At 40.4% G+C, this 27,187-nt stretch overlaps 1 protein-coding gene across 4 annotated transcripts in view; it reads left to right on the top strand.

The window, feature by feature from the left end:
- Nucleotides 1-27,187, top strand: part of b4galnt3b (beta-1,4-N-acetyl-galactosaminyl transferase 3b) — a 163,378-nt gene that overhangs the window by 135,765 nt on the left and 426 nt on the right. For 2 of the 4 annotated variants that reach the window (XM_072267699.1, XM_072267698.1), the window contains exons 14-19: nt 2,738-3,027; nt 4,703-4,856; nt 5,937-6,009; nt 17,354-17,507; nt 18,291-18,417; nt 19,847-25,326. In XM_072267699.1, coding sequence (XP_072123800.1) covers nt 2,738-3,027; nt 4,703-4,856; nt 5,937-6,009; nt 17,354-17,507; nt 18,291-18,417; nt 19,847-19,955 — 907 coding nt within the window. In that variant the 3' untranslated portion in view covers nt 19,956-25,326. Of the gene's footprint in view, nt 1-2,737; nt 3,028-4,702; nt 4,857-5,936; nt 6,010-16,941; nt 17,061-17,353; nt 17,508-18,290; nt 18,418-19,846; nt 25,327-27,187 lie in introns of those variants that run through there. The other 2 variants (XR_011887135.1, XM_072267700.1) reach the window with 2 other exon arrangements.

Raw genomic sequence — 27,187 nt, 5'->3', positions numbered from 1 at the left:
ATGGGCCAAAACCATCTCAAACATACGCACTCAGTCTGATGTTAGTGTCTGACAAAAGGCACCTAATATCACAAAGGAACAGAAATGGAAGCTACCAAAAGCTGGGCACTGCACCGGAAACTCAGACTTTTTCCATACAAGTTCATTTTGCTGCCACACTGGTTCAGACTGCTGTCGATATGTCTGTAAGTGCCACTGTCAAAGAGTCTTGTGGGAATTTATAGCAATTCACCAATATCTCCTCCAACTGTGAGTGGCCCATCCTGAGAGAATGCCAACAAGTCTGTAGATTCCCGATGAAGGTTCTCGGCCTGAAACGTCAACTGTTTATTCTTTTCCATAGAAGCTGCCTGGCCTGCTGAGTTCTTCCAGCATTTTGTGTGTGTTGCTCTGGATTTCCAGCATCTGCAGGCTTTCTCCTCTATAGAGCATGAAATTGCTGTCCTTGGAATTGTGCATTTATCCACCTGCCACTATTGCCTTGTCAGTACTCTTCCTGGTGTTTACTGAACAGCCAACCATCCAAGATGGTGCTGCCCCTACCATTACCAGTGTTGTCTGTATCCAGGTCTCTTTACCTCTGAGCTGCTTGAGAGTTTCCTCTATTTCTAGTGAATGCAAAGGGGGGGGGGGGGGGTGAAGACATCAATCACTGACAGGTCAAACACAGGTGACACTCTGGCCTGTCAGGTATTAGGTGTTTAACTGTATGATTGGCTGGGTATGACCATAGACAAGATGAACATTTAGGAAATGGAAATACTTTTGCCATACAGTTATATGTAGTCCCCAAAAGTGGCATTCATGTTGCTCTGGCAATCTGCACTATGGAGATTTTCTTTTTAATTTATTGAGATACAGCGTGGAATGGGCCCTTCTGGCCCTTTAGGCCATGCCGTCCAGCAACTCCACCCCCCCCCCCCCCACACACACAAGTTAATCCTAGCCTGATCATGGGACAATATACAATGACCAACTAACCAACCAATCGGTACATCTTTGGACTGTGGAAGAAAACCCACGCAGTCACAGGGAGAACGTACAAACACCTTACAGGCGGCGGTGGGTATTGAACCCAGGTCACCCCTGTTGTAAAGCGTTGTGCTAACCACCACACTACCGTTCTGTCTGATCTAACAATGTCACTCACTGCACCATGCCAGTTTTGGCCCTTACCAATGAAAACCGTAGCTTTTGGATGCTGACTGTCATTGTGTGGTCATATGCACACTTACCTGCTGCTGTTGTAGAAGTTATAGAGGAGGGAATATCATTAAATTCCAGGGTGGAGCAGTTAACCCACTGCACCCACAGGCCTCTGTGTGGACTGTTCTAGTTGCTGTCAGTAATCATTCCATCAGACATCTTGATGGGGACTTGAACTGCCAGGGTAAAAGGCTACAAACCCAAGTGTGCATGAATTAGAATCAAGTTTAGCATCACCGGCATATTTTGTGAAATTTGTTAGCTTTATAGCAGCAGTACAATGCAATGCATGATAAATAATTATAGAGGAGGAAAAAATCTGAATTATATTAGTGTGTGTGTCTGTGTGTATAAATATAAAATAGTTAAAGTAAGTAGTGGAAATAAAAGAAATAAAAAATGTAGTGAGGTAGTGTTCATGGGTTCAAAATCCATTTAGAAATCAGCTGGCAGAGGGAAAGAAGCTGTTTCTGAATTGCTGAATGTGTGTCTTCAGGCTTGTGTACCTCCTTCTCCAACGGTAACAGCTTGAAGAGGACATGTCCTGGGGTGATGGGTATCCTTAATGAGGGACTCAACCTTCCCAAGGCACCGCTCCTTGAAGCTGTCGTGGATACTTTGGAGGCTAGTATTCATGATGGAGCTGACTAATTTTACAAGTTTCTGCAACTTACTTTGATCTTGTGCAGTTGCTCCCCCTCATACCAGATGGTGAGCAGCCTATCAGAATGCTCTCTGCAGTACATTTGTAGAAGTTTACAAGTGTTTTAGTTGACAAACCCAATCTCCTCAAACTCCTAATGAAATATAGCCATTGTAACACTAAATGGGATGAGTGTTGATGGTCGGCATGGACAAGCTCTGCTGTATTTCCCTATGACTGAACATTGTCCAAGAGCAGTGACGGGGCGAAGTTGTCCTAGTGTCTTTGGGAAGGATTATTGGATAATATTCCAGTTTTGCCAGTTGCAGAATGTACTTGAGTTGGACATAGAGCACAGCCTTCATTTTGAGCTAAGTATTCTATTTGTTCCAGCTAGTGAAGTTTGTGAATGACTAATTCAATCTCTATGGACCATAGACTGGATCATGTAATGTAGATCCAAGTACTTTAAACCTAGAATCAAAGCAAGTGCGTTGCTATGAGTCAAAGTAAATTAGGGAAAGTGATCCACTATTGTATAATAATTAACATAATAGTGATTAATCTGAATGTGAGGTTTCCAGTTATTCAGTATGGAGATCATCACAATAGGAATTGAAGTCATCAGATGGGTTGCCCGGGCCAACTGTAAAAACGTTCTATGCAACATGCTGATCTCCTGTGTTGAATTTAATATTTGCAAGTAGCACGATGGAAGAAAGTACAAGTCTCATTTTAACCTCCAGAGTGTGTTTTGCCTGCCCAGTAAGGTGTAAAGTAGCCTTCAGTTTAAATATTTAATAGTATTTTAGGCTATACAGTCGAATAGAACAAATAGAGCATGTTTACAGTGTTTGTCCTAATAACAATTTATTTATTTGGAAACAGAATATACTTGCTTCATAGAATAGTCAACATTGAAAAGCGCCTTGACCGCCTGCGTGGGAGTCGATACCTCCTAGAGCTCGAGTTGTTACTGAATCAAAAAACAGTTGTGCGACTATCAGAGTACGTTTATAACCTCAATGGGAATGGCTACAGTGGTGATGAACGCAGGCTGAAAAATGTATACCGGCAGGGAGGCCGAAATTTTAGAGAAAATCAAGAGAAGATATTGCTGTGTACCCCAGTTGGATTCAGCTGGCGGCGCAATGCTATGATACACTTCATAGTTCCAGGTAAAAGTTGCATCCTTACCTGGACATATAGTGGAACAGCTATTTATTTTTATACATACTATTTGTTATAAATTACTATCAATTGAGCATTTAGATGGAGACATAATGTAAAGATTTTTACTCCTCATGTATATGAAGGATGTAAGTAATAAAGTCAGTTTAATTCAGCTGTTTTAAGAAGCAATTGTCAAGTTCTAGAAGTCATATTTGAGGAGTTAAGCTTTTATCAGCTCAATAAGAATTAATTGAGCTAACTCTGAATAGCACAGAATCAAGTCTTTCAGCCCAGCTGGTCCATGCCCGGTCAAGGTGCCCTGTCCGAGCTAGACCCATTGCCAGTGTTTGCTGCATAACCTTTTAAACCTTTCCAATCTATGTACCTGTCCAACTGTCTTTTAGAAGTTGTTACTGCCTGTCTCAACCTCTTCCTCTGGCAGCTAATTCCACATAGATAACCTTTTTGTAAAAAGTTGCCCCTCAACTTTTTCAGTCTTTTCCCCTCTCGCCTTAAATCTGTGCCCTCCTAGATCTTGATTCTCAGACTCTGGGGGGAGCATTCACTCTGTCTATGTCTCTCAGGATTTTATGCACCTCCATATGGTCACCTGTCAGTTTCTTATCCTCTAAAAGAGGTAAGTTCTAGCCTGTCCAACCGCTCCCTGTAAGCATAAGACCAAAAGATATAAAACAGAATTAGGCCATTCAGCCCATCAAGTCTGCTCCGCCATTCCTTCATGGCTGATGTATTATCCCACTCAACCCCATTCTCCTGCTTTTCCCTCCGTAGCCTATGACATCCCAACTTAGGTTTATTTTGTATCTCAAGTCCTGGCAGCATCCTTGTAAATCTTTTCTGCACTCTTTGCAGTTTAATAATATTGTTTCTATAGCAGAGTGCCCAGAACTGAACTCAGTCCTCCAAGTGCAGCTTTACCAGCATCCTTTACAACTGCACCATGGCCTCCCAACTTTTGTACTCAATGCCCTGATTAAATGAATAATTCAGTTAAACACTAAATACTGGAGCACTAAGCCATTGTGCATGACTGTAACTCTGTATTCTTCATAATTTTGTGTTTCACAGTATGTTGAGATTTGTCCCATTATTTATTTCATGCCCAGGATAAATGCCAACAATTTTGGTGAGGTTAATATTGCATATGCATACTGCATATGCGCTGTTGTTTTAGCTTGTTAATTTTGTATTAATCAGTTACAATATACTGTACTTAGCTTGATACCCATAAATTATTTACACATCCAAACAAGATTCGTTGACAGTTTGGATAAGTCTTTTATCTTAATAGGTCGAAATGTAATACAAGAACTGTATAATGACACTACACTTATTATTCAGTATCTGGTTTCCCCAGCTCATAATCCATTGTAATAATGGAAGTAAATTTTCAAGAGCTGTCGTGCAGTGTTGTCCAAAATCAGAATCAGCCATTCAAGAAGGATCTGTGGTACAAAGTTGTTTATGGAACAATATCAAATTCAATATTTCTTATAGATATTGCACCTGGGGAAAAATATGTGTGATCTTTCAGTGATCCTTTGTTGATATCTATACAGCAGTTTAAATGGTTAGTGAATAAGAAGGGGATTAGTGAAGTGAATGTGCCTGTCTACAAAAGTATGTACATTGCTGGTCATTTCAATATTCTTTCTACAGTCAAAAACCAAGCTCGATGGGTACAGCAATTTATCTTTGATATGGAGGAGTTGTATGCAGTCACTGGAGATGAATATTTCAATGTCATCATCGCTGATTACAGCAGCTCAGACATGGACATTGAAAAAGCTTTGAAAAACAGCATGTTGACCAGGTTTCTCATTCTTCATTAACTTATTTTGTTGAAGTTGAAATGATGATAGGCTGGATCTCCTGACAGTACTTAACCACGTAAGCAGCTACATTGTAGAACCACAGCACAAGGAGTTGGTAGCAACATCCAATCTTGTTGAGATTCCACAGCAATGTATTGGTTACTTGTCCCTTCTATTCTGTTCCAAGTTACACTGGACTCAATCCAAAACTCCTCTGATTTCAGTGAGGTTCGCAATGCAATAAATCAGGAGTCAAAATTACTTGACCCTCTAACCTAGATATTTATTCACAGATTTTATTGCTAACTGAAGAAGAACTGGGGAGAAGTATCTAACTTGATGTACAAAATGATCCTTCAGTTTATGAACGATGCTTTTTGAAACTAAGTTTTTATGACTAATATAACAAATTAACTAGTTTTTGACCTCTGTCAACGCAGAAGAGAGACTGAATTACCACTATTGACACCAGCATTCCTTACAATGAGGTTCATTCTCAATGCCATCATGCAATTTAAAATTAATTTCCTTCACAGGTATTTATGTTCCATTGCCTATTGCATTAACCATTTTGAGGCCTCCCTGTTATTGTAACTATTTTACAAATTCATCTGTGACTTTAATTCCAAGCATTCTCATCCGTCGTGAAGTGAGAGTATTTTTCAACATTATCAGTTTGTCTTTGGAGCACGTAGCCACTCACTGTGTGATGGAAATTCTTTATAGTAGCAGGCCCCACGCGAACTAAATTCAAATTGTGATATTTTTGAAAAGTTGGTTTCATTTCCTGAACCACTGGCAGTGTCACAGTGGGGGGAAAAACCGCAGAGGCACTCTACAGAGATAGGGTTTAAATGATTTCAGTGGAATTTAATTTTGCATTTAACTTTTGATCTTGAGGCATACTTGATTTTAATTTTGATTCTGCACCTCTGGTTCAAAAGGAAATGCTCTCTCCATAATGGGAAGTAGCGGCAAAGCCACCCTCACTATAATGCTCCCTGAACTCAGTACATTTTGAATCAGTGTGTTTTTAAGGGAGAGCACATTTTAACATAAGTTTAACGCTTTCTGTACAGGTATCAGTATGTGAGACTTGAAGGAAACTTTGAGCGTTCAGCTGGCCTACAGTCGGGAATAGATTTAATACAGGTAAGAGAGGATAACTTTGCCAAAATTTATTAAAGTATTGAATATGGGGTTATTATAGCCTAGTTAATTGTGAATAAACAAATGCCTTACCAGAGCACTGTAGAAATTCCTCATGTAAGGATTCTGTGAATGAGAAGTGAATGACGAGGTCAGCTAGAAAATGATCACCAGTTCTCTCCCAAAAGTGGAACATACACTGTCTTGGGCAATTTTCATCTGTTATCAAATTAGACCTGCTGCAGCAAGATTTTGTAGTAAATTAGTTTAAAATTGAGTATAAAAATGCTTTCTGTTCCATATTAAACATGTTTTCTGTTTATGGGCTATCCTATCATCCTTGTGCTTTTCTCCAGTATTAACTGAGTACTCTTAGCATTGAACTGATGAATCAATAATTAAATATAGCACTATTATCAACCATTTACGAAATTCTGATGCCATCAAAACATATCCTTTCAAATTAAGTTCAACACTTGGAAAGTAGTTATCTATATTTTAAACTAAATTTCCTTAATGGAATGGTTTTGATTATTGGGTTGGCATTTTGCATTGATTAAATTTTGGTTTTTTTGAATGGAGGTAATGCTGATGATTCTTCCACAAATGACTGCGATTGGAGCCAATTATGAGAGCAACTCCCACTGATGTTTTCTCCCACATAAGAGAGAGTTCAGAGAGTTGGGTAGGAAGCTGAAAAGCAGAAGGTCCAGGGTAGTAATTTCAGGATTAGTGCCTGTGCCACATGCGAACAAGCGCAAGAATAGCGTGATCAGGCATATTAATGCGTGGCTGGTGTTTGGGGGGGCAGGGCTTCGGGTTCCTGTATCATTGGGGTCTCTTCTGGGGGAGGTACGACCTGTACAAAAAGGACGGGAAAATTGCAAATGTTACTCCGCTATTTAGTAAGGGTGGGAGGCAGCAGAGAGGAAACTACAGCCATGTTAGCCTGACATCAGTGGTTGGGAAGTTGTTAGAATCGATTGCTAGGGATAAGATTACAGAGTACCTGGAGGCACATGGCAAGATAGGCTGAAGAAAGGAAAATCCTGCCTGACTAACCTACTGCTATTTTTTGAGGAAATTGCAAGCAGGGTAGACAAAGGAGATGCAATAGACATAGTGTACTTGGATTTTCAGAAGGCCTTTGACAAGGTGCCACGCATGAGTCTGCTTAGCAAAATAAGAGCCCATGGAATTACAGGGGAGTTACTAGCATGGGCGGAGCATTGGCTGATCGGCAGAAAACAGAGAGTGGGAATGAAGGGATCCTATTCCAGCTGGCTGCTGGTTACCAGTGGAGTTCCACAGGGGTCGATGTTGGGACCACTGCTTTTTACGATGTTTGTCAATGATTTGAACTATGGGATTAATGGATTTGTGGCTAAATTTGCCAGTGATACAAAAATAGGTGGAGGAGCGGGTAGTGTTGAGGAAACAGAGGGCCTGCAGAGAGACTTAGATAGTTTAGGGGAATGGGCAAAGAAGTGGCAAATGAAATACAATGTTGGAAAGCGTATGGTCATGCACTTTGGTGGAAGAAATAAACGAGCAGACTATTATTTAGTTGAGGAGAGAATTCAAAATGCAGACATGCAAAGGGACTTGGGAGTCTTTGTGCAGGATTCCCTAAAGGTTAACCTCCAGGTTGAGTTATTCTTTGCATTTCTGGTTAGATGCTAACTGCATTTCATTGGCTTTGTATATGTACTCAGCACAATGACAATAAAGTTGAATCTAATCTAATCTAAAGAAGACGATTGCAATGTTGACATTCATTTGTAGAGGTATAGAATATAAGAGCAGGGATGTGATGTTGAGGCTCTGTAAGGCACTCGTGAGACCACACTTGGAGTATTGTGTGCAGTTTTGGGCTCCTTATTTTAGAAAGGATATACTGACGTTGGAGAGGGTTCAGAGAAGATTCACAAGAATGATTCCAGGAATGAAAGGGTTATTGTATAAGGAATATCTGGCAGCTCTTGGGCTGTATTCCCTGGAGTTCAGGAGAATGAGGGGGGATCTCGTGGAAACATTCTGAACGTTAAAGGCCCGAACAGACTAGATATGACAAAATTATTTCCTGCGGTAGGGGAGTCTAGGACAAGAGGATTGAAGGATGTCCATTTAGAACAGAGATGCAGAGAAATTACTTTAGTCAGAGGGTGGTAAATCTGTGGAATTTGTTGTCGAGTGGTTGTGGAGGCCAAGTCATTGGGTGCATTTAAGGCAGCGATAGATAGGTTCTTGATTAGCCAGCGCATCAAAGGGTCTGAGGAGAAGGCAGGGGAGTGGGGATGACTGCAAGAATTGGATCAGCCCATGACTGAATGGTGGAGCAGACTTGATGGGCCGAATGGCCTACTTCAGCTCCTACATCTTACAGTCCTATGATGGGAAACTTTTAAAAACCAACAGAAAACAACCTTAAAAGAAAACAAGGTGAGAAAAGATGAAACATGAAGCTAAGCTAGCCAATAATATCAAAGAGGATACCAAATGTTTTTTCAGATACTATATATAAAGGGTAAAAGAGAAGTGAGAGTGGATATTGGACTGCTGGAAATTGACGCTGGAGAGGTAGTCATCATCATCATAATCATGTACTGTAATGTTTGACATAGTCATATCCCTGACCATGATTGTTCTTGGCAAACTTTTCTACAGAAGTGGTTTGTCATTGTCGTCTTCTGGGCAGTGTCTTTACAAGACAGGTGATCCCAGCCATTATCAATATTCTTCAGAGATTATCTGCCTGGTGTCAGTGGTGGCATAACCAGGGCTTGTGATGTGCACTGACTGCTCGTATAACCATCCACCACCTGCTCCCATTGCTTCATGTGACCCTGATCAGGGGGGCTAAGCAAGTGCTACACCTTGCCCAAGGGTGACCTGCAGGCTAGTGGGGGGAAGGAGCACCTTACACCTCCTTTAGTAGAGAGCTGCTAATGGGGGACAAAGGAATAGCAAATGAACTCAATAAACATTTTGCATCAATCTTCATTGTGGACGACACTAGCTGTATGCCAAGAATTCATAAGTGTCAAGGGGCACAAGTGAGTGTAGTTGCTACTACTCAGGAGAAGGTGCTTCGGAAGTTGAAAGGTCTGAACGTAGCCAAGTTACCTGGACCAGATGGAGTGCACCCCAAGGTTCTGAAAAAGGTACCTGAAGAAACTATGGAGGCATTAGTAATGATCTTTCAAGAATCACTAGATTCTGGAATGGTTCCAAAGGACTGGAAAATTGGAAATGTTACTCTACTCTTTAAGAAGGGAGGGAGGCAGAAGAAAGAAAATCATAGGCCAGTGCCTGATTTCAGTTATTGGGAAGATGTTGGAGCCCATTATTAAGGATGATGTTTTGGGGTACCTGGAGGCGCATGATAAAGCAGGCCAAAGTCAGCATGGTTTCCTTAAGGGGAAATTTTACCTGACAAATCTGTTGGAATTGTTTGAGGAAATAACAGGCAGGATAGACAAAGGGGAGTCAGTGGATGCTGTTTACTTGGACTCTCAGAATTGGGATTAACCGAGCTACAATCCTCAATGAGTTTGACATAATTTACTCCGCAATATTGCTGCTGCCAGTTCTGGGAAAAAGTTACAGGAGCTGTAAGCCACAGCTGTGTCAGGAATGCTAAACCATGAGAGTTTTGGAGTGAATCAGAAGCATTTCATTTGCATGGGACTGCTATGAGATCCTGTCTGAGTGCTTATTTACATGTGCTGCTGGAACCTTACAAATAACTTAATAATGGCAACACACACAAAAATTACTATCTCTTCTTTCAGTTAGTCCTGATGAAGGGTCTTGGCCTGAAACGTCGACTGTACCTCTTCCTATAGATGCTGCCTGGCCTGCTGCGTTCACCAGCAATTTTTATGTGTGTTGCTTGAAATTCCAGCATCTGCAGATTTCCTCGTGTTTGCGTTTTTAAACTTAATAATGGATCCATTTTGTTGTAACTGGTATGCTTCCTTGCCATCTGCTAGTCCAGTGTGTTGCTTTGCTGGACCCGGATGATTTACTTAAGGTGTTGTGCCACACTTATGCAAAGGAACACTAAGTACTTTAACTCAGGAGCCCAGACTTCCTCCTCCAAATTATTTTGTAGAATCCCACCAATGCAGTTGAAGGAGCATTGCTGAAACTGCTGTTCTCTTTTAAGAAACTGCTTGATGGATCATGGCAGACTATATACTGTTCTGAATAAAACATCGTTTACGATCGCAAAGCAGGGTAGTGCTGTAGACATTGAGCAACAGCCAGTCTTGTATTGAAAAATTGTTACCTATAGTAAATAGACCAACTCCCATACTATGTTGGTGCTTCATGCTTAATTTTTAATGCTTGTTAACAATGAAGTGATACGGACAAACATGGCCCTTTCTTGAGTAAGATCGTTTTAGCAATAATAAATATTGATCTGTGAACGGAGATGCAAAGTATAAATTTGACAAGAGTCCAGAACTAAGATCTTATGTGGTGCAAGTGCGTATGCAAGCTATATAAGTAACAGCTGAAGGCTGCATTCAACATCCCAGGGGATAGATACCAGCATAATTTCTGACAAATTCCATTTAACAGATGCCAGTACTGTATAAACCTGATGTTGTTTTATTGCTACATTAGCCTCATTGTTTTGTTACTTGCCTCTTAACTTGGCAGACAGTGAATATTGCAACAATCTATTTCTAATTGCAGACTGAAGTAGTTTGAGGTAGTGAAAGTGAAGATATTATTTCCAAATGATCTCACTGCACATCTTGGAGTTTGCTTTGCAAAAGTTAGCTCATCCAAGTTACAAGTGCCTTTGTCTTTCGAAATTGTAGTCAAGGCATTTTTTTTATTGTTTTCAGTGACCCTCATCAATGAAGACTCAGCCTGTTTAGTGGGAGTGAGAGTCCAGCAGGTTATATTATGCTGAAGTTATATTATGCTTGCAGAGTCCAGTGATGAGGACCTATCCTTCAGCATCTATGGAGCTGTAGAATTTGCCTTATAGTCAGAAGAATTAAGTCCTTCTCTGCAGTCAAAGACCCAAGTCCTGGTTGTTTCTGAGCATTAATAATTCCCAGGATTTTGCTGTGGGTATAATTGACATTGGTACTGCTATTAAAGATATCAAAATTCGAAGTACATTTATTATTGAAGTATGTATTCTTCATACATAAGGGAAGTAGTCGGACTTCCATGCTACTATGACTATTACCAGGTCCTGGGGTGGCTGTTGGCTGTACCAGCTGTTTCTGCCATGTCATAATGCTGCTGTATTTTTAACATTGGCTTCCGTTGTGTTTGTGCCCTGAGCCAATGCAATGGGATTTTCTTTTAATTATCAGAACTTTAATGCATTCGATAAAAGCACATCTGTTCAAGGCATCCATTCATTGGACACTGTTGTCCTCCTCCTGTTCTTCAGAAAGAACAGCATGGGGCTACACCAGTGGACTATGCCTCTCAGTCACACTCCACCAAACATCTTAATGGCCTTGTGGAAATAGTTTTACTTGTAGATCCAGAATGAGAAGAACCTTGATTGAGGTGAGGAGTAACTCGTTTTTCTTGACACGTGCTCAATTGATGCAACTTCATGTTATGTAAAAGCACAATACAGACTGTTTTCTAGGAACACAAGCCCCCTGCAAACCCCCTCCCGTTCCTGGTATTGCATGAAGAATAAGATCCTCCCTCATGTTCTGTAGACTTCGAATGAATTTAAATATGCCACTGAATGTCGCATTATGGTTAGAATCAAATCTTGTGATTAAGGAGCAGTGTTAACCAATCAAATGGGCTTGGGGGAAAAAAAATGACAATTTCAGCCCATGATTTCTGTTAATAAATGTTTATTAACAGAAAGATTATTATTAACAGGGAGGAGTATTATTAAATCTTGCAATAAAAGTGTGACTATAAAAATGTTGCAATAAAAATAAAGGGAAGTTATGTTTTTGTGAGCAGTGCTGCAATATTTTCTTAATGAAGGAAAATATTTAATGATTCATTCTGACATTTGCCTTTGATTTAAATCAAATATTGGAATATTAGATTAACAGCAAATTGAACTCCAGTGCCTAGAAATAGGTTGATAGAATGAAGCCTGGTGATTCCCATACCCCGCACAGTAAATGATGGCTATGAGTCATTGGTATGGTTAGATAATGAGGAATAATTAGGCTTTTGAAAAAAGGGTAAAAAAAAATAGGAAGAGGCAGGGTCAGGTTTGATCCTAAGGATGAGATTATCTAAAACACGAATGCCTAGTAACACCAATGTCTGTCTCTGATGCCAAACAACCAAGAAAATATCGAATACAAGCGGGTAGGTTATACCTTCATCATTCAATAGGAACATAGCTGAAGATCAAAGAGAAAACTGCAGGTGCTGGGAATCTAATATTAAAAACAGCAAATGCTGAAATATTCAGCAGGTGGGAAGAAAAATGGGGCTAACGTTTCAGGTCAAAGAACCTTCATGAGTACTGGGAATGAGAGAAAAAATAAGCTCATTAAGCTGCCAGTGGAATGGGAGATGGAGAATGTTTCTGTTTGAGTAAAAACCATTGTGATCTTATGGTTAAACTGAAAATAGGGCCATTTAGTCAGTAAGTGAAAGGAAGCCGTTGCAGGCTGAGAGCATAGACAAAACATGTAAGGGTTGTGAAGTGCAGAGCAAAAAGTCATTCCCAACAAATCTGGCTGGGTGCATCCTCAAATTCCTCAAAGCTGAGCTAATACCATAGTTTTATGATTAATACAGACAGAAGTTATGCAACCTAAAGTTGTAGAATTCATTATTGAACCCAGGAGGCTGCCATGTGCCCAGACAGATGACGTGGTATTCCTCTGGCTTGCAATGGGCCTCGTTGTAATGCTTGAGGAGTTCAGAGACCTGTAGGTCACAATGGAGAGAGAATTAAAGTGGCCAGCCATGGGAAGCTCAGGATCACCTCTCTGGACTGAATGTAAGTGCTCTTCAAAGCAGCCACCCAATCTGTATTTGGTTTTCCATTGCAGTGGAGACCTCATTGTGAACACTCATTGCAGTACTCCAAACTGGAACAAGTGCAGGAGAATTCTTCATCTGGGAAGACTTCTTGGATTTCTGATTAGTGGGTGGGGAAGAGCTGAAAGGACATTGCCTGTGGTTGCAAAGTACTTTTAGAAGGCAAGTGGCTGATAGGAATGGAAGAATGGACTAAAGAGCTATAACAGGAGTGGACCCTGAGAAGTACAGTTTGGGGAGGAAAGGGAAAGATGTGTCTATAAAAGGACTAGACCCTGAGAAGTACAGTTTGGGGAAGAAAGGGAAAGATGTGTCTATAAAAGGACTAGACCCTGAGAAGTACAGTTTGGGGAGGAAAGGGAAAGATGTGTCTATAAAAGGAGTGGACCCTGGGAGATGCCGTTTGGGGATGAAGCTCAAGTTTAAGTTTATTGTCATTTAACCATATACATGTATACTACCAAACAAAACAACATTTCCCTAGACCAAGGTGTACAACACAGTACGTATAACTCACACACAACACATAAAGTCATATTTTCACAAATAAATTAACAAATAATAAAGTGTATTTGAGAAATATATGCCTGGAAAATATGCTATGTCAGGGCAAGATATGTCAAATGTTAGATCTTTTACCTCAGCACTTAACCCCATTTCTCTTGATTCGTTTAATATCTGAAAACCATTCAATCTGCCCAGAATGTACTCTGATTGAACCAACCCAGCCCTCATGGAATGAGAATTCCAAGCCGTCACTACCTTCTGAATCTAGACTTGTTTTCTCACCTCCATTATGCAAACCCTCCTATACTTTGTGATTCTGGCTCCTGGTTCTAAACATTGCAGCCAAGAGGAATATCATCCCTGCATCTACCTTGTCAAGACCCACAAGAATTTTGTATGTTTCAGTGACATGACCCTAATCTCTAGAGTGTTTTGGCCCAGTGTGTTTAGTTTCTTCCCATATAATGAACCTTGTCCGAAGTATCGTTCTGGTGAATTTTCACCTCACTTCCCTAATCACAAGTATACACTTCCTTAGGTAGGGATTTAGAACTAGAAGAGATAAGAACCGAGGAGCACACACAAAGTGGTGGAAGAGGACCCCAAAGTATGGGGTTTCCCTTCCACTAACATCACTGTTGCCTTCCCCTGCATCTCCTCCATTTATCAAACATCTGCCTTCTCCCCATCTCCCACTGTCACAACAGGGATGGGGTTCCCCTTGTCCTTACTTACTACTCCTACTGTCTCCATATCCATGCGTTGTTCTCCATAGCTCCGTCATCTGTAGTGGGACCCTACCATCACACACATCATTCCCTCCCTCCCCCCCCCACCCACTATCTGTCTGACTCTATGTGACTCCCTTGTTCACGCGTTCCCTCCTCATCTTTCTCACTCCTGGCAATTGTTCCTGCAAAGGTGACAGGCGCTGCACCTGCCCCTACCATTATCAGCACCATACAGTCCTTCCATGATGGACTGTCCTTCACCTGCTAGTCTGTCAGGGTCATCTATTGTATCCAATGAGGCTTTCTCTATATCAGTAAGTCCTAATGCAGATCAAAGGACCTTCTCTCTGTCCACTGTAAAAGGTAGAATCTCCCAGTGGCTGCTCATTGCATTTCAACATCCCATTCCTATTTTGATATGTTTGTTTATGGCCTCCTCTACCACCACAATGAGGCCAAACTCGGGGTGGAGGAGAAATGCCTTTTATTCCATCTGGGTAGCCTCCATCCTGATGGCATGAACATTGATTTCTCTAACTGACAGTAATTGCGACCCCACCCCATCTCTTTTTTCCATTCCCCATTCTAGCTACCCTCTCACCCCTTCTGCTTTCCTCACCTGCCAATAACCTCCTCCTGTTAGTGCTGCTTCCTTCCTTCCATGCTCCTCTCCTGTCAAATTCATTCTCCTTCACCCCTTTAACTCTTCCACCTATCACCTCCCAGGTTCTTATTTCATCCCCCCACACCCACCTGTCGTCCAATCCTGATGAAGGGTCTCGGCCTGAAACGTTGACTGTTTATTCCTCTTCATAGATGCTACCGGACCGGCTGAGTTCCTCCAGCATTTTGTATGTATCGCTCAAGATTTCCAGCAACTGCAGAATTAGAACTAAGCACTTGGAAATTCTGCCTAACCCCTGCATTTTCAAAGTTCAAAGTAAATTTATTATCAAAGTACATAAATGTCACCATATACAGCCTGGAGATTCATTTTCTTGTGGGTATTCACAGTAAATACACAAAACGCAATAGAAACAGTGAAAGACCTCACCCAGCAGGATGGGCAATATGCAAAAGACAACAGACTGCAAATACATAAACAATAAATAACAATAAATATTGAGAAAATAAGATGAAATGTCCTTGAAAGGGAGTTCTTAGGTTGTGCAAATATTTCAATGATGGGGCTAGTGAAGTTGAGTGAAGTTAACCCCTTGGTTCAAAGGCCCAGTGGTTGAAGGGTAATAGCAGTTCCTGAACCTGGTGATGTGAATGCTGAAGCTCTTGTACCACTTTTCTGATGGTAGCAGTGAGAAGAGAGCATGGCCTTGGGTTGTGGGGGTTGCTGATGATGGATGCTGCTTTCCTGTGACAGTACTCCGTACAGATGTGCTCAGCAGTGGGGAGGGTTCTACCATGATTTGCAGATTACCCCTGTTCCAAGATTAAGCACTTTCTTTCTTATCTGTGTTCAATTAGTTAAACTGTTCAGTCTGGCAAGAAACAAGAAATGGGTCATCAATAGAATCAACTTAGGTAGTACTTTATTCAGTGGTTAAAAGAAATTCCTCATCCATCCCTGGCCCTGGCAAAGATTTCAGCAAGGAAGGGAGAAAAATAATTAACAATGATTCAGAGATTTTTAAATGTTTGTTAAATAATTAAGACACAGTCTGACACCTCTGTGACATGACAAAAACAGTAATAAATGTCACCTGTGTGCTAGGCCCATCTTCTATATTGCACAGTTCAAAGCTTGTATGACCGTCCCTCATCCACTCTCCTTCATTCTATGTATCACCTAGTGCTGCTCGGCTGGGAATCTGCTCTCATTAGCTTGCTCCGTGTATTCATGTACTGAAGTGACTCTTTATTTATTCAGTTTCCAAAATGTATTTCTATTGTAATCACATTCCACATGCTACCATTACTGTCTATATTCAACACAAGCTGCTCTGATGCTTTTCTGTCCCTTAATTTGAAATCACAGTGTTCTTGTATCCTTCATTTGTTATTGCAGTCTTGCTGCAAACAGAGATTGGCAACAGTTTGCAGTATTTGCATTTGGAAAACATTGATGCTGTTCAGTTAAGTAAATTGTAAGATAATTTTTGCAAGTTATCACCTGCAAAGTACTTCTTGCAAAGCTCAATGTGAATTTATTACCACAGAGGCTGTGCACAAGAAGAGCCAAAATCGCCTCTGCTTCCTGAGGAGACTGAGGTCCTTTAGCGTATGTAGGCCTCTCCTTCACATGTTCTACCAGTCTGTTGTTGCCAGTACAACCTTCTGTGCTGTGGTGTGCTGGAGCAATAGCATTGACACGGGTGATGCCAACAGGCTCAATAAACTGATCAGAAAGGCTGGCTCTGTTATAGGAGTCAAACTGGACACACTGGAGGCTGCGGTAGAACAAAAGACCCTACAGAAGATCCTGGCAATTCTGGACCATGTTTCTTGCCCTCTGCATGCCACCTTGGCTGAACAGGGGAGCACTTTCAGTCATAGACTAGGACAACTGCACTGCTCCAAAGAGCGCTATATGAGGTCATTCTTACCCTCAGCTATTCTGTGCACTTATAATGCTTCTGTGACACTAATTTCCTTTGGGATCAATAGAGTATCTATCTGTCAAAGTACATGTATGTTACCATATACAACCCTGAGATTGATTTTCTTGCAGGTATCCACAGTAGATACAAGAAACACAATAGAATCAATGAAAGATCACAAGTAAGCAGTAAATATTGAAAACATGAGATGAAGAGTCCTTAAAAGTGAGTCCATAGGTTGTAGGAACAGTTCAGTGATGGGGTGAGTTAAGTTATCCACTAAAGTCAATAAATTGACAACCTGAGTAAAAGCTTGCTTTATTTTTTTGGAATAATTTTAACAAGTGAATTTTTTTCTGGAATATGCTCACTTTAATAAAATTATTCCTGATGTTCCATATTAGGAGTACTTGTTTAGAAATGTACATTTGTGTCTGAAGTACTTGATTCTAATGACAATGCTGTATCCAACTCTGCTGACTTCGTTTCAGTGAAGCCGAACTGCTCAGTGCTTCTTCACATTTTCCCTATTTTTGGTTTCAGGATGACCACAGCATTGTTTTCCTTTGTGATCTGCATATATACTTTCCCCCAAACATAATAGACAGCATCAGAAAACATTGTGTGGAGGGAAAGATGGCCTTTGCCCCTATGGTAATAAGACTGAACTGTGGCTCCTCCCCGCAAGAACCTGATGGTAAGTGGCAAAAAAAGTAACTTAATCTTTGAAATTAATCATGCTAAATGAATCGTTCTGTTGCTTTGAGGTCTTCTCTTAACATTAACTTTGCATTATGTTAATTTTAAGTGTAAGGATCGCTATAATCAATTTTTAAGAAGTTATCAGATTGACAGTCTCGATAACTCAGCATTTGTAACTGATGGGTGGTATCTGGGATAAGTCAGCTAAATAGATGTCTGATTTGTGTTAGATCAAGTAAAATGTGGATCTAGAGTGCTTGAGATTTTAGCTACTGGGACCAGAAATTCTATCACATGGCAAATAATTTATGTACTGTATACATTGAGATGAAGTTTCTTTTAGAAAGAAGGTTGCTCTTAAAGAAAACTGTGTGCTCGGTGCTTGGTTTACTGATGTAACCCTCGACTGACAAAAGAGCTCTGGTTCCTTCCCTACTACAACCCTGCCAGTCTCATTCCCCCACAACATCTGTTGACACCCTCCAGGCTCCCATCCATTCAGCTTTCCCTTCATGCAGGCAGTAATGCAAAGCTCGTAAGAAGAAAGTCCTTCATTATTTTAATTGGTGAAGAGCCGGTGCAGCACATGTTGTACTTGTGCCTTGTACTCCTTTGGATCTACCAATGGCAAGCACTCGAAAACATTAATTAATGTAGTTTAACCCTCCTGTCTGAATTTCTGGGCCTGCTTTTTTCTTATATAAAATAGAAAAATAAAGTTAGTTTAGTGGCAAATGTTGCGGAGACAAATAAATTTTGATTCAATGGAAACCTCTAGGATACTGGGAAGTGAATGGCTTTGGCTTGCTTGGAATCTACAAATCAGATCTTAACATGATTGGAGGGATGAATACAAAGGAATTCCGAGACCGTTGGGGAGGAGAAGACTGGGAACTACTGGACAGGTAATAGATTGAATAGAACTTGCTAAGTGCTCACGAAGGTGGACATCATTAAAGCAATTTATAATTTATCTTTCCATCCCTTTTGCCATTTTACACAAATCATGGCTTTCTTCCCTGAAAGTTATAAGACTATAGATGTGGTTTGTTTTCATCTCCTCAAAATATTAAAGAAAATAAATTATAAGGTCGTCAGCTGGAAGAAACATATTCAACAGGTTAATGTTAAAGGAAATAAATATTAGTACACAAATTTACAGGCAAAATAAACAATGATTAGATGAGATTCAAATTTATTGTCATTGTGCCAAGTACAGACGCAAAGCCAATGAAATGCAGTTAGCATCTAACCAGAAATGCGAAGAATAGTGTCATTTACAAAATAACTGCGAATCAAAAGTAAATGCTACAGCACACAAATATAAAAGTACTGAGACAGCACAATTTGGGTGCAATACTGCTTAGCGCTGTGATGTGAGGTTCAGCAGGGTTACAGCCTCAGGGAAGAAGCTCTTCCTGTGCCTGCTGGTGCGGGAGCGGAGGCTCCTGTAGGAACTCCTTTCACAAATAGTACTAAAAGCTGGGCTAGTTCATTTTAACTGAGTAATTGTTAAGATTTGCATTAGCAAGAGATGCATTGGGGCTAAGACTAGAAAATATAGTTGAGTTGCATATCTGCCATGATCTTGTTTAATGATGAAATAGGCGGGAAATATAAAAGTCCAAGGCAGCACAAAGATATGCTCATTGCTTGGGAGAGTTGCCTTAGCTAATCTCCTCACCACTTCACTGTCGGCACATGAACATTTTTAGCAACACTTATCGATTAATGATAGAAGTTGATTGCATTATACCATCTGGATATAGGGTGCAGATAACAAATTTTCTCCAACACAAAACGGACCAGTTGAAAGTTAAATCTGTTAAGACTGCATACTTGATTTTTTTCCACTAAACCATTGAAAAAGGCAATAAATATTTCCATTCTATCAAGTGGAAATGTGCTGTACTAAAAAAAAACTTCTTTCCATAATTATTACTCGACGTCAGAGAAGGAAATGTGAAAATTGATTTTTTTCTTTGTCCTTTGAGTGAACCCCAACTTGTATCACACTTTATTTTTTATATATTAGGTTCTAGTTTATTTGTTTATTGCTATGTTTTATTATCAGGGTTGTGTCCATTTTAGAAAAGGATATGATCTGAATGTGTTCAGATTATAAATATGTGAAAAACCATGTTGTCGTTGGTAAATTAAATCTTGATTGAAATTTTGTCACGCTGCAGTTACTTGCTCCCATCGGTACGTCTATTATTTTTCTATCAGTATTTGGCACTTTGCTTCATCAATAATATTTCCACAAATAAAGAAGTAGGAATTGTTTTGTTTTTCAGATTTTACGTGATATTCTTCACTTTCTGTTATTTGTAGGATTTTCCAAGCTGGGTTGGAAGTGGAAAGATTGTATATGAGGAACTTCTTCCATTATTACCACTCCAAGCGTGGCATGTGGAATAGGAAACAAATGAAAGTGACATAAAATAGTGACTGTCAGAAGTCTGGCTCATGTGCACTTTATCCAATCAGAGGATTGAACTATCCTATCCAAAAACAAGTGAAGTATAGCCTCCTGTGCTATTCGATGTAAATTGTATCTGAAGACGGTGCAATTGCTGCTTTCATCACTCAGGCTACTAAACAATAGTCTTCTGATTCTCGGCATAGGAAAATTTTGCAAAGGACCTCTCTCAATACACTCGTTTGTAAGTGATGAAAGATTCCAAAAATATGATTTCTATTTTGTTCCATTCAAAGCAATGCAATGTTGCTGTTAGGGTCTCAGAATGGAGTTACACTATGGTAAAATAAAGCAAATTGGTTGACTTTCCATGAAGAGGATGCGTGAAGCCACGTTAGACTCAAATAAAGGTAACACATGGGAACCTTCTGTGCTCAGATATTAGCCACTGTGTGGCATCATCACATTCATGGCTGCACAGTTTCCCTTTGGCCAATGTGAAATACTTGTGTGCTAATGAGAGCCCATAGGTTTAATAATTTGCTAATAGTTCAGACCTTTCACCTTTAGGTGGAATTATAAGGTATCAAAGCTCAAGAGAAAGCTAAATCTCTCCTATGTGTAGCCATCAAATTTTGGGAATGAATTATTATATTTTCTGAAGTTTGTGGATATAGTTATTTAAATTAACCTTGGGAAGATGTGTTCATTTGAAAGAATTTTTTTAGCAATCCAGTTGTTTAAGATTGAATGTGTGCCTAGAAATTGAATTGCTTAACTTTCTCCTTTCAGCGCTATGCAGTCCAAACTTGATCAAACCTGGAATAAATCATTGTGAGGTGAAACACATCAGTTGTAAAATTGTACTAGGCTGCTCTGGGCTGTAATATAATTTGGTGCTCTTTGTATTTACTAGATGAAAGGTGTACATGTATGGACATCAACAGTGCATGCAACACAGTCAAATGCTTTTTTTCTGATACAAAACGAAGCTCCCGGATCCAGAAAACAATTGTTTAGCATTTTTCTCAAAAACAAGGAGAACAACTAATTGTGTTCTCCATTTGGATGTCATTTAAAGAGCTACAGCGTTAACACCAGCAGACTCCACTAGGCAACTGCAAATCTCACTGCAAACTGCACACCTCCCAAAGTACAGGCGTTGCTTGAGAGCTTAGAGACAGGTGTTGCTAGTGACCAAAGGAAGGTTATGAGCCCTGTAAAGTGTAAGCTGCCATCAACTGGACATTCTTGGAACTGCTCCCCTCAAAACCCAGAACCCTTAATGAAGAGAAATGTCCTCTACTCCCTCATCATCAAGTAGTTGTTGTTGATGACAAGAATTTTCTCATGGTCAGTGCCGTGCTTCCTTTGTCCTTAGAGTCCATTTTTGCCAGTTAACTTTAATTAATAACACTGCCTTCAGATCTATCACTACTTTGGTGACGATACTTGTACATACTCTGACTGTCACAGCTGAGCATTGCTGTGATAAGACCAGAAGTACTACCAGCACATCAGTGGGAATACCATTGGCCCTCTCAAGAAGAGATCCCACTGTCTAAGTCAGTCTGGTTACACACTCCCTTATACACCTTGCAGATACGCAGACTACTGCATGCGACATAACCTGGCTAGCTGAAGATCACGTTTCATGTGTGAGGAAGATCTGCTAGGAGACCAAGCATCAGAAGCATAAACCTGCAGGATAAGGTTTTGTTAACAAGAGGATGAAAATGCTTGGAGTTATTACTGTGGGATGAGGTTCCTGAGCAATTCTGAGGAGAATCATGTCACTCAGCAAAGCAATGAAGCAATTTCTGGCTACACCTTTACCAGTAGCTCATACAGAGAAGATTCTTGTAAAGACTGGCCAGTTAGTTCATTCTTCTGCCTTAAATATCTGCATATTCCATGTTTGGAGGACATAAAATCCTGAGTGATCTTGATTGGTCTTCATTTGCAACTTTCCAGATCGACATACAATGAGGAATCCTGATACTCAGAGGGCTTACAAGAATTTTCTGATGAAAGATGTAATCATTTTGAAGCATTGCTGAGTTCTGCATACAGTGAAGCTTCCTTAGTGTTACCATGGTTCAAAAGCCTTGGTGCTATCGGGCTGTCAGTGGTCAAAGTTTTGTCATTGTATGTGAGAATAATACTCATTACAGCATGTTCTGTAGAATGCAGAGGCACATTGAAGATTTAACTTAGCCTGTGAAGTCCATTCTCAATCAATAGTGAAGGCTCCCTTGTTGAACTTGTCCTGAGTAACAAGATTCAGTTGAAATTGTTTAATCAATTCAATGGAATTGGTGAAAGCTCCTGAGAAACATAATCATGTTTTACTCTACTCGCCAGTTATGTGATCACTTTCTCCTTGCTCGTCCCAGGCAAGGAATTGATTTTGACTTGTGACTTCTGGCCTGCACGTGGAGCATTGAAGAAAAGCCTGGGCATCATTTTCATATCTTTTAGTTTATGAGTTAGGAATTCTTCCTCCAGAGACTGACATTTAAAATCTTTACTGCCAGTGGGGAAGAGCTGAGAGTTGACATGGATTCAGAGGTCAGCTCTGTGCATGGTTATGGGTATAGAAACAGTTTTAGTTATATCACATTTGTATGCAACAGAGCATTGGAGCTCTGGAAAATTTTTGCAGCACTCTTCAGTAAGATCTGAGCTTGCTTAAACAGTATTTGACCTTTCAGGAAATAATGGTGTGTTGGCTGCACCATCTTTTCAACTTGCAGCAGCTGGAAGTCTAACTCTCTACAAAAGCATGGAGGTGAACTCCTGTATACTCCTTGTCACCTCTGGCATTTGTCCAGGTGACTATATTCATGCCAAGCGCCTTGTGCATCTGTCCCTGCCGTCTCACATAAAACTCCCACATCATAATCCTCATCTGAATCCTTTAATGTGGTGCAGACACATTTCTGTTCTGCTAACCCTGCACACGGATTCACTAGGACTCCTTCTGAGTTCTGGCCCATTAGTGCTGCTCCTGATGTAAGGAACTGGATGTTGTCGAGATGCTGGGGGATGAGGTGCAGTCATCCATTATGCATCCTCCTCCTCCTCTTTCACTGCTTCCTCTGCTGCTGCTGCTTCTCTCATTACTGGCTCACGCTGTGTGAAGCAAAACCAGGGCACTCCTCATTATCAATAAAATGAGAAGGGTCGGCCCCCTTTGAGAGCTCTCATCACACCCTGCAGATAAAACTGACGCACACGTGTCCGGAAACGAACTGCTGGAGGAACTCAGTGAGTTGAGCAATATATTCCAGCACAGGCAGTCTCTTGAGTCTCCTGTTGGATGTGCAAGCCGTGGCCAAGCCAGCTCTATTGAAATGGAGCAGTGCCCATAAAGGAACATGCATTTTACCAGTAGAAGAGGGGCGAATGCAGAGAATGAAACAGAGCTAAAGGGCATACCCGACAGATTTCTTGCACTTTTTTGCTCTGCAATGTATTTTTGGTTTCTGGGCCTCCTGCACACAAGGAAGGGCCCTGGCCCCCCTTCCCTTCTTCCTGGTTGGGCACTATACTTGAGAGTGAGCCCATCCCATCCTATCTTTAGCAGGCTTTGCCTAGGTAAAGCAGCTGGAGTGTAGAGCAGGGGTAGGCAACCTTAAGCGCAAATAATTCTCTAGCATGCGTTATTCATTAATTTGAGGCAAAACATAACTAGATGTATTTATTTTTCAAGTTTTTTTTAATGGCATTATTCTGGCCCACCGTTCACTATTAATATGCGATCCGGCCCACAGAGGCAAAAAGGTTGCCGACCCCTGGTGTAGAGTGAAAAGCAATTTTATTCATCTACATTTATAGCCGTGATATTTATGCTGGGGTTAGTGGGGGGGTGCATTTAGGGAGCAGGTGAGTGGCATTGGTTTGGGTAGGTCTTGTATGTTTCAGTATGAGTAATATTTACAATCCAAGGGCATTCTCCTTGATGTACATTGTGAGCCCATGATTCTTGGTGCAGCTCTGCCCCATTGTGCTGGGAGGTGGGGGTGTTTTCACTCCTGGCAAGTGTGATTTCCACTGCCTCCTGCCAGGCTCCTCTTCTCTTGACCGTGGTAGGTTTGCCAGCATTTAGGTCTTGGTAATGGTTCGCAGGCTCACTCTGAATTGCAGAGCTCTTCCCTGCATCTTCCTCTTTCACAGAGCCTATCGTGTGGGTGCAGTGGGGAGTCTGTCTTTTAGGGGCTGATGTCCTTTGTTGAACGTTGAAATTTTCAGTGCTGCTAGTGGAACCCGCACAGTGTTCCGATCAATGCAGTTTTAGCCCACCACCAAAAAGAGGTCAAATGCAATTTCTTGCCAGTTATTTTTCCTAGCTTTCATGCTTGGTCCCAACAGAAATATTATTTACTACAGTTTCCACCTTTTAACATTTTGAAGAGTTTAAACCTGCATACATGTTTAATGAAGGCAGTATAGTTTATGATTGCATAGTGCTGACAGTAGGACTAAACTCATGCCTTAGTTTCTTGGAATTGTGCTTTACAACCAAGTGGTATGTTCATATTTAAGCCTCATTTTAGAGGGTAATTTTAAGTAAATACATATAATTGCAATAAAGGGATTTAACTCAAACAGTGGAATCATATACTACAACTTTGGGATTTTTTCTGATGTCTTTGTGAAGGATAATGCAAAATATATTTCTGACAGAAAAGTTTCTGGGTTGATTCAGTGATATGGAGACAGAAGTGACTCCATTTTGCAGGAAACAGTGGCATATAAAAACTGCGGAAAGGACTCAGCTGTTTAAGTGCATCTGTGGAGAAAATGAGATGGTCAACGTTTTACACTGAGACCCTGCACCTGGTGCCTGTGTTGCCTCCACAGATACTCCTACTTGACCCATTGAGTTCTTCCAGCAGTTTATTTTTGGTACATTTACAGTTTGAGGCAGACTCTTTTACTGCACAAAATATCTCATGTCTTTTTTTCTTTAAAGAGGTGACTTAAAAGTTTTGATACAAATTACTTGCATGGCTATATTTATACTTGATTGAACCTGCAGGATATACAAGCATTTTTTGCTGCACTGTGTTAGTAACCAAGTACCTCAATTATGAGTCTTGTATAAAGCTCACAAAACTCAGCAGAATTTATTTTTCTATGTATGTAGGTTATGAGGAAGTTAGGTACTTTTCAAATGCATTTTGGGTACTTAAATTATCTGGGAGCCTGGAAAAACTTTGTGTTATTGGAATACTTTTTTCAAAGCCCTTTCCAGGGGAAGCCCTTTTAATTGTAGAATATGTTTTTAAACTGTATCTGTAAAATGTAGAATGATCTTTAACAATGCTGGAATGAAGGGATGATTTCTATGAAATTTGTAGAAATTGTAATTATGAATTTTGAAATAAAAGGCTTTTAAAAAAATTAATATGTTATTGTCTGATTTCTCACTTTCTCTTCAGTGCTGATTTTCTGTGCTTAAGGGAAGAATCATCAGCTCCACTGTATAGTACATATTGTTAATCTCAATGATTAAATTCTGCTAAATTAGCTATCTGGCCTCTGTAATTTACAGTATCTTCTACGTTTACATTTATGTTGGTGAGAATGCAAACCAGTATCTCTCAGGAGGAACTGATTACTAGGGTGTTTGGCTGCTGGAAATGGTGGAAGATAAATAAGGATAGAGGCTTTGAGGGCAAGAATCTGGGGTGATGTTTAATTTTTGTCCAAGCTGTCTTATTTACATGGATATTGTGAGCACCAGGGATCAGAAATTGCATGTTTGTGCTAAGTTTATTCAAGAGAATTCTGACCCTCATGCTGGCATTGACCTTCCAGAATGTCCCGGAAAGAATGAGTTGACAGAGCAGAAAGGTAGTAATATTCAAAAATGTAATGATATTTACTGTGTCAAAAGAGGCCTTTCAGCCCATCTGGTTAATGCCAGTCCCCAAAAGAGCAATTATATCCAAACCATTCTCCTTCATATTTCCTTCACCCCATGTGCCCAATAACTTCATGTTTTGGACTTGTATTACTAAGGACCATATTGATTTACAGTGACCAATCAGTTCATCAGTGGGTCTTCGTAATGTGGAAGGACACCAACACAGTCTCAGAGAGTGTGTAAAGTTCACACAGGTCAGGTTTGGACTGGGCCACTACAGTTATGAAGCAGCAGCAGCAGAAACTCAAAGCTCAAAATAAGATTTATTATCAGAGTACATACATCTCACCATACACAACCTTGAGATTCTTTTTCCTGTGGTTATAAATGAGCAAATCTATAGAGAAAGTAGCTAAACAAGATCAATGAACAACAAATTGTGCAACTCCAAATAGAAATAAGTAGCAATAAATAATGACTATGAAAGAGCATGAAATAGCAAGATAACGATTCCTTAAAGTGAAACCATCCATTGTGGGAACATAAGAAGTCAAATGAGTGTAGTTATCCCCTTTCGTTCAAGACCCTGATGGTTGAGGGGTAGTAACTGTTCTTGAACCTGGTGGTGCAAGTCCTGAGGCACTTGTACCTTCTACCTGATGGCAGCAGCGAGAAAAGAGTATGGCCTGGGTAGTGAGGATCTTTGATAATGGATGATGCTTTTCCACAGCAACGTTTCATGTAGATGTGCTCAACGATTGGGAGGGCTGTACCCATGATGTACTGGGCTGAATCCACTACCTTTTGTAGGATTTTATGCTCAAAAGCATTAGTGTTCCCAAACCAGGCCGTAATGCAGCCAACCAGCACACTTTCCACCACACATTTATAGATGTTTGCCAAGGCTTTTGTTGACATGCCGAATCTCCGCAGACCCCTGAGGAAGTTGAGACACTGTTGTGCTTTCTTTGCAATTATATTTATGTGTTGGGTCCAGGACAGGTCCTCTGAGATAGTGACACCCAGGAGTTACTGACCCTCTCCACCTCTGATCCTACGATGAATACTGGCTCATGGACCTCTGATTTCCCTCTCCTGAAGTCTACAATCAGTTCCTTGGTCTTACTGATATTGAGTGAGAGGTTGCTGTTATTACACCACTTAGCCAAGTTTTCAATCTCTCTCTGCAGAGCACAATGGTATCGCCAAATCTATGACCGTGTTATTTAATTCATTTTCCCATTCTCTTTATCTGATTCTCGTATATTTAATTCTCCATTTTCTGTTTTGCTGGAAGATTGTAGTGTGGATTCAAAGTTCAAATTTATTATCAAAGTATGTATACTTATGTACAATCTTGAGGTTCATCTTGCTGCAA

The sequence above is a fragment of the Mobula birostris genome, chromosome 9 (assembly GCF_030028105.1).
Source record: "Mobula birostris isolate sMobBir1 chromosome 9, sMobBir1.hap1, whole genome shotgun sequence".
Taxonomy (NCBI): Eukaryota; Metazoa; Chordata; class Chondrichthyes; order Myliobatiformes; family Myliobatidae; genus Mobula; species Mobula birostris.
Note: the sequence above shows the minus strand (reverse complement) of the source record. Positions and strands in the feature narration are given on the sequence as shown.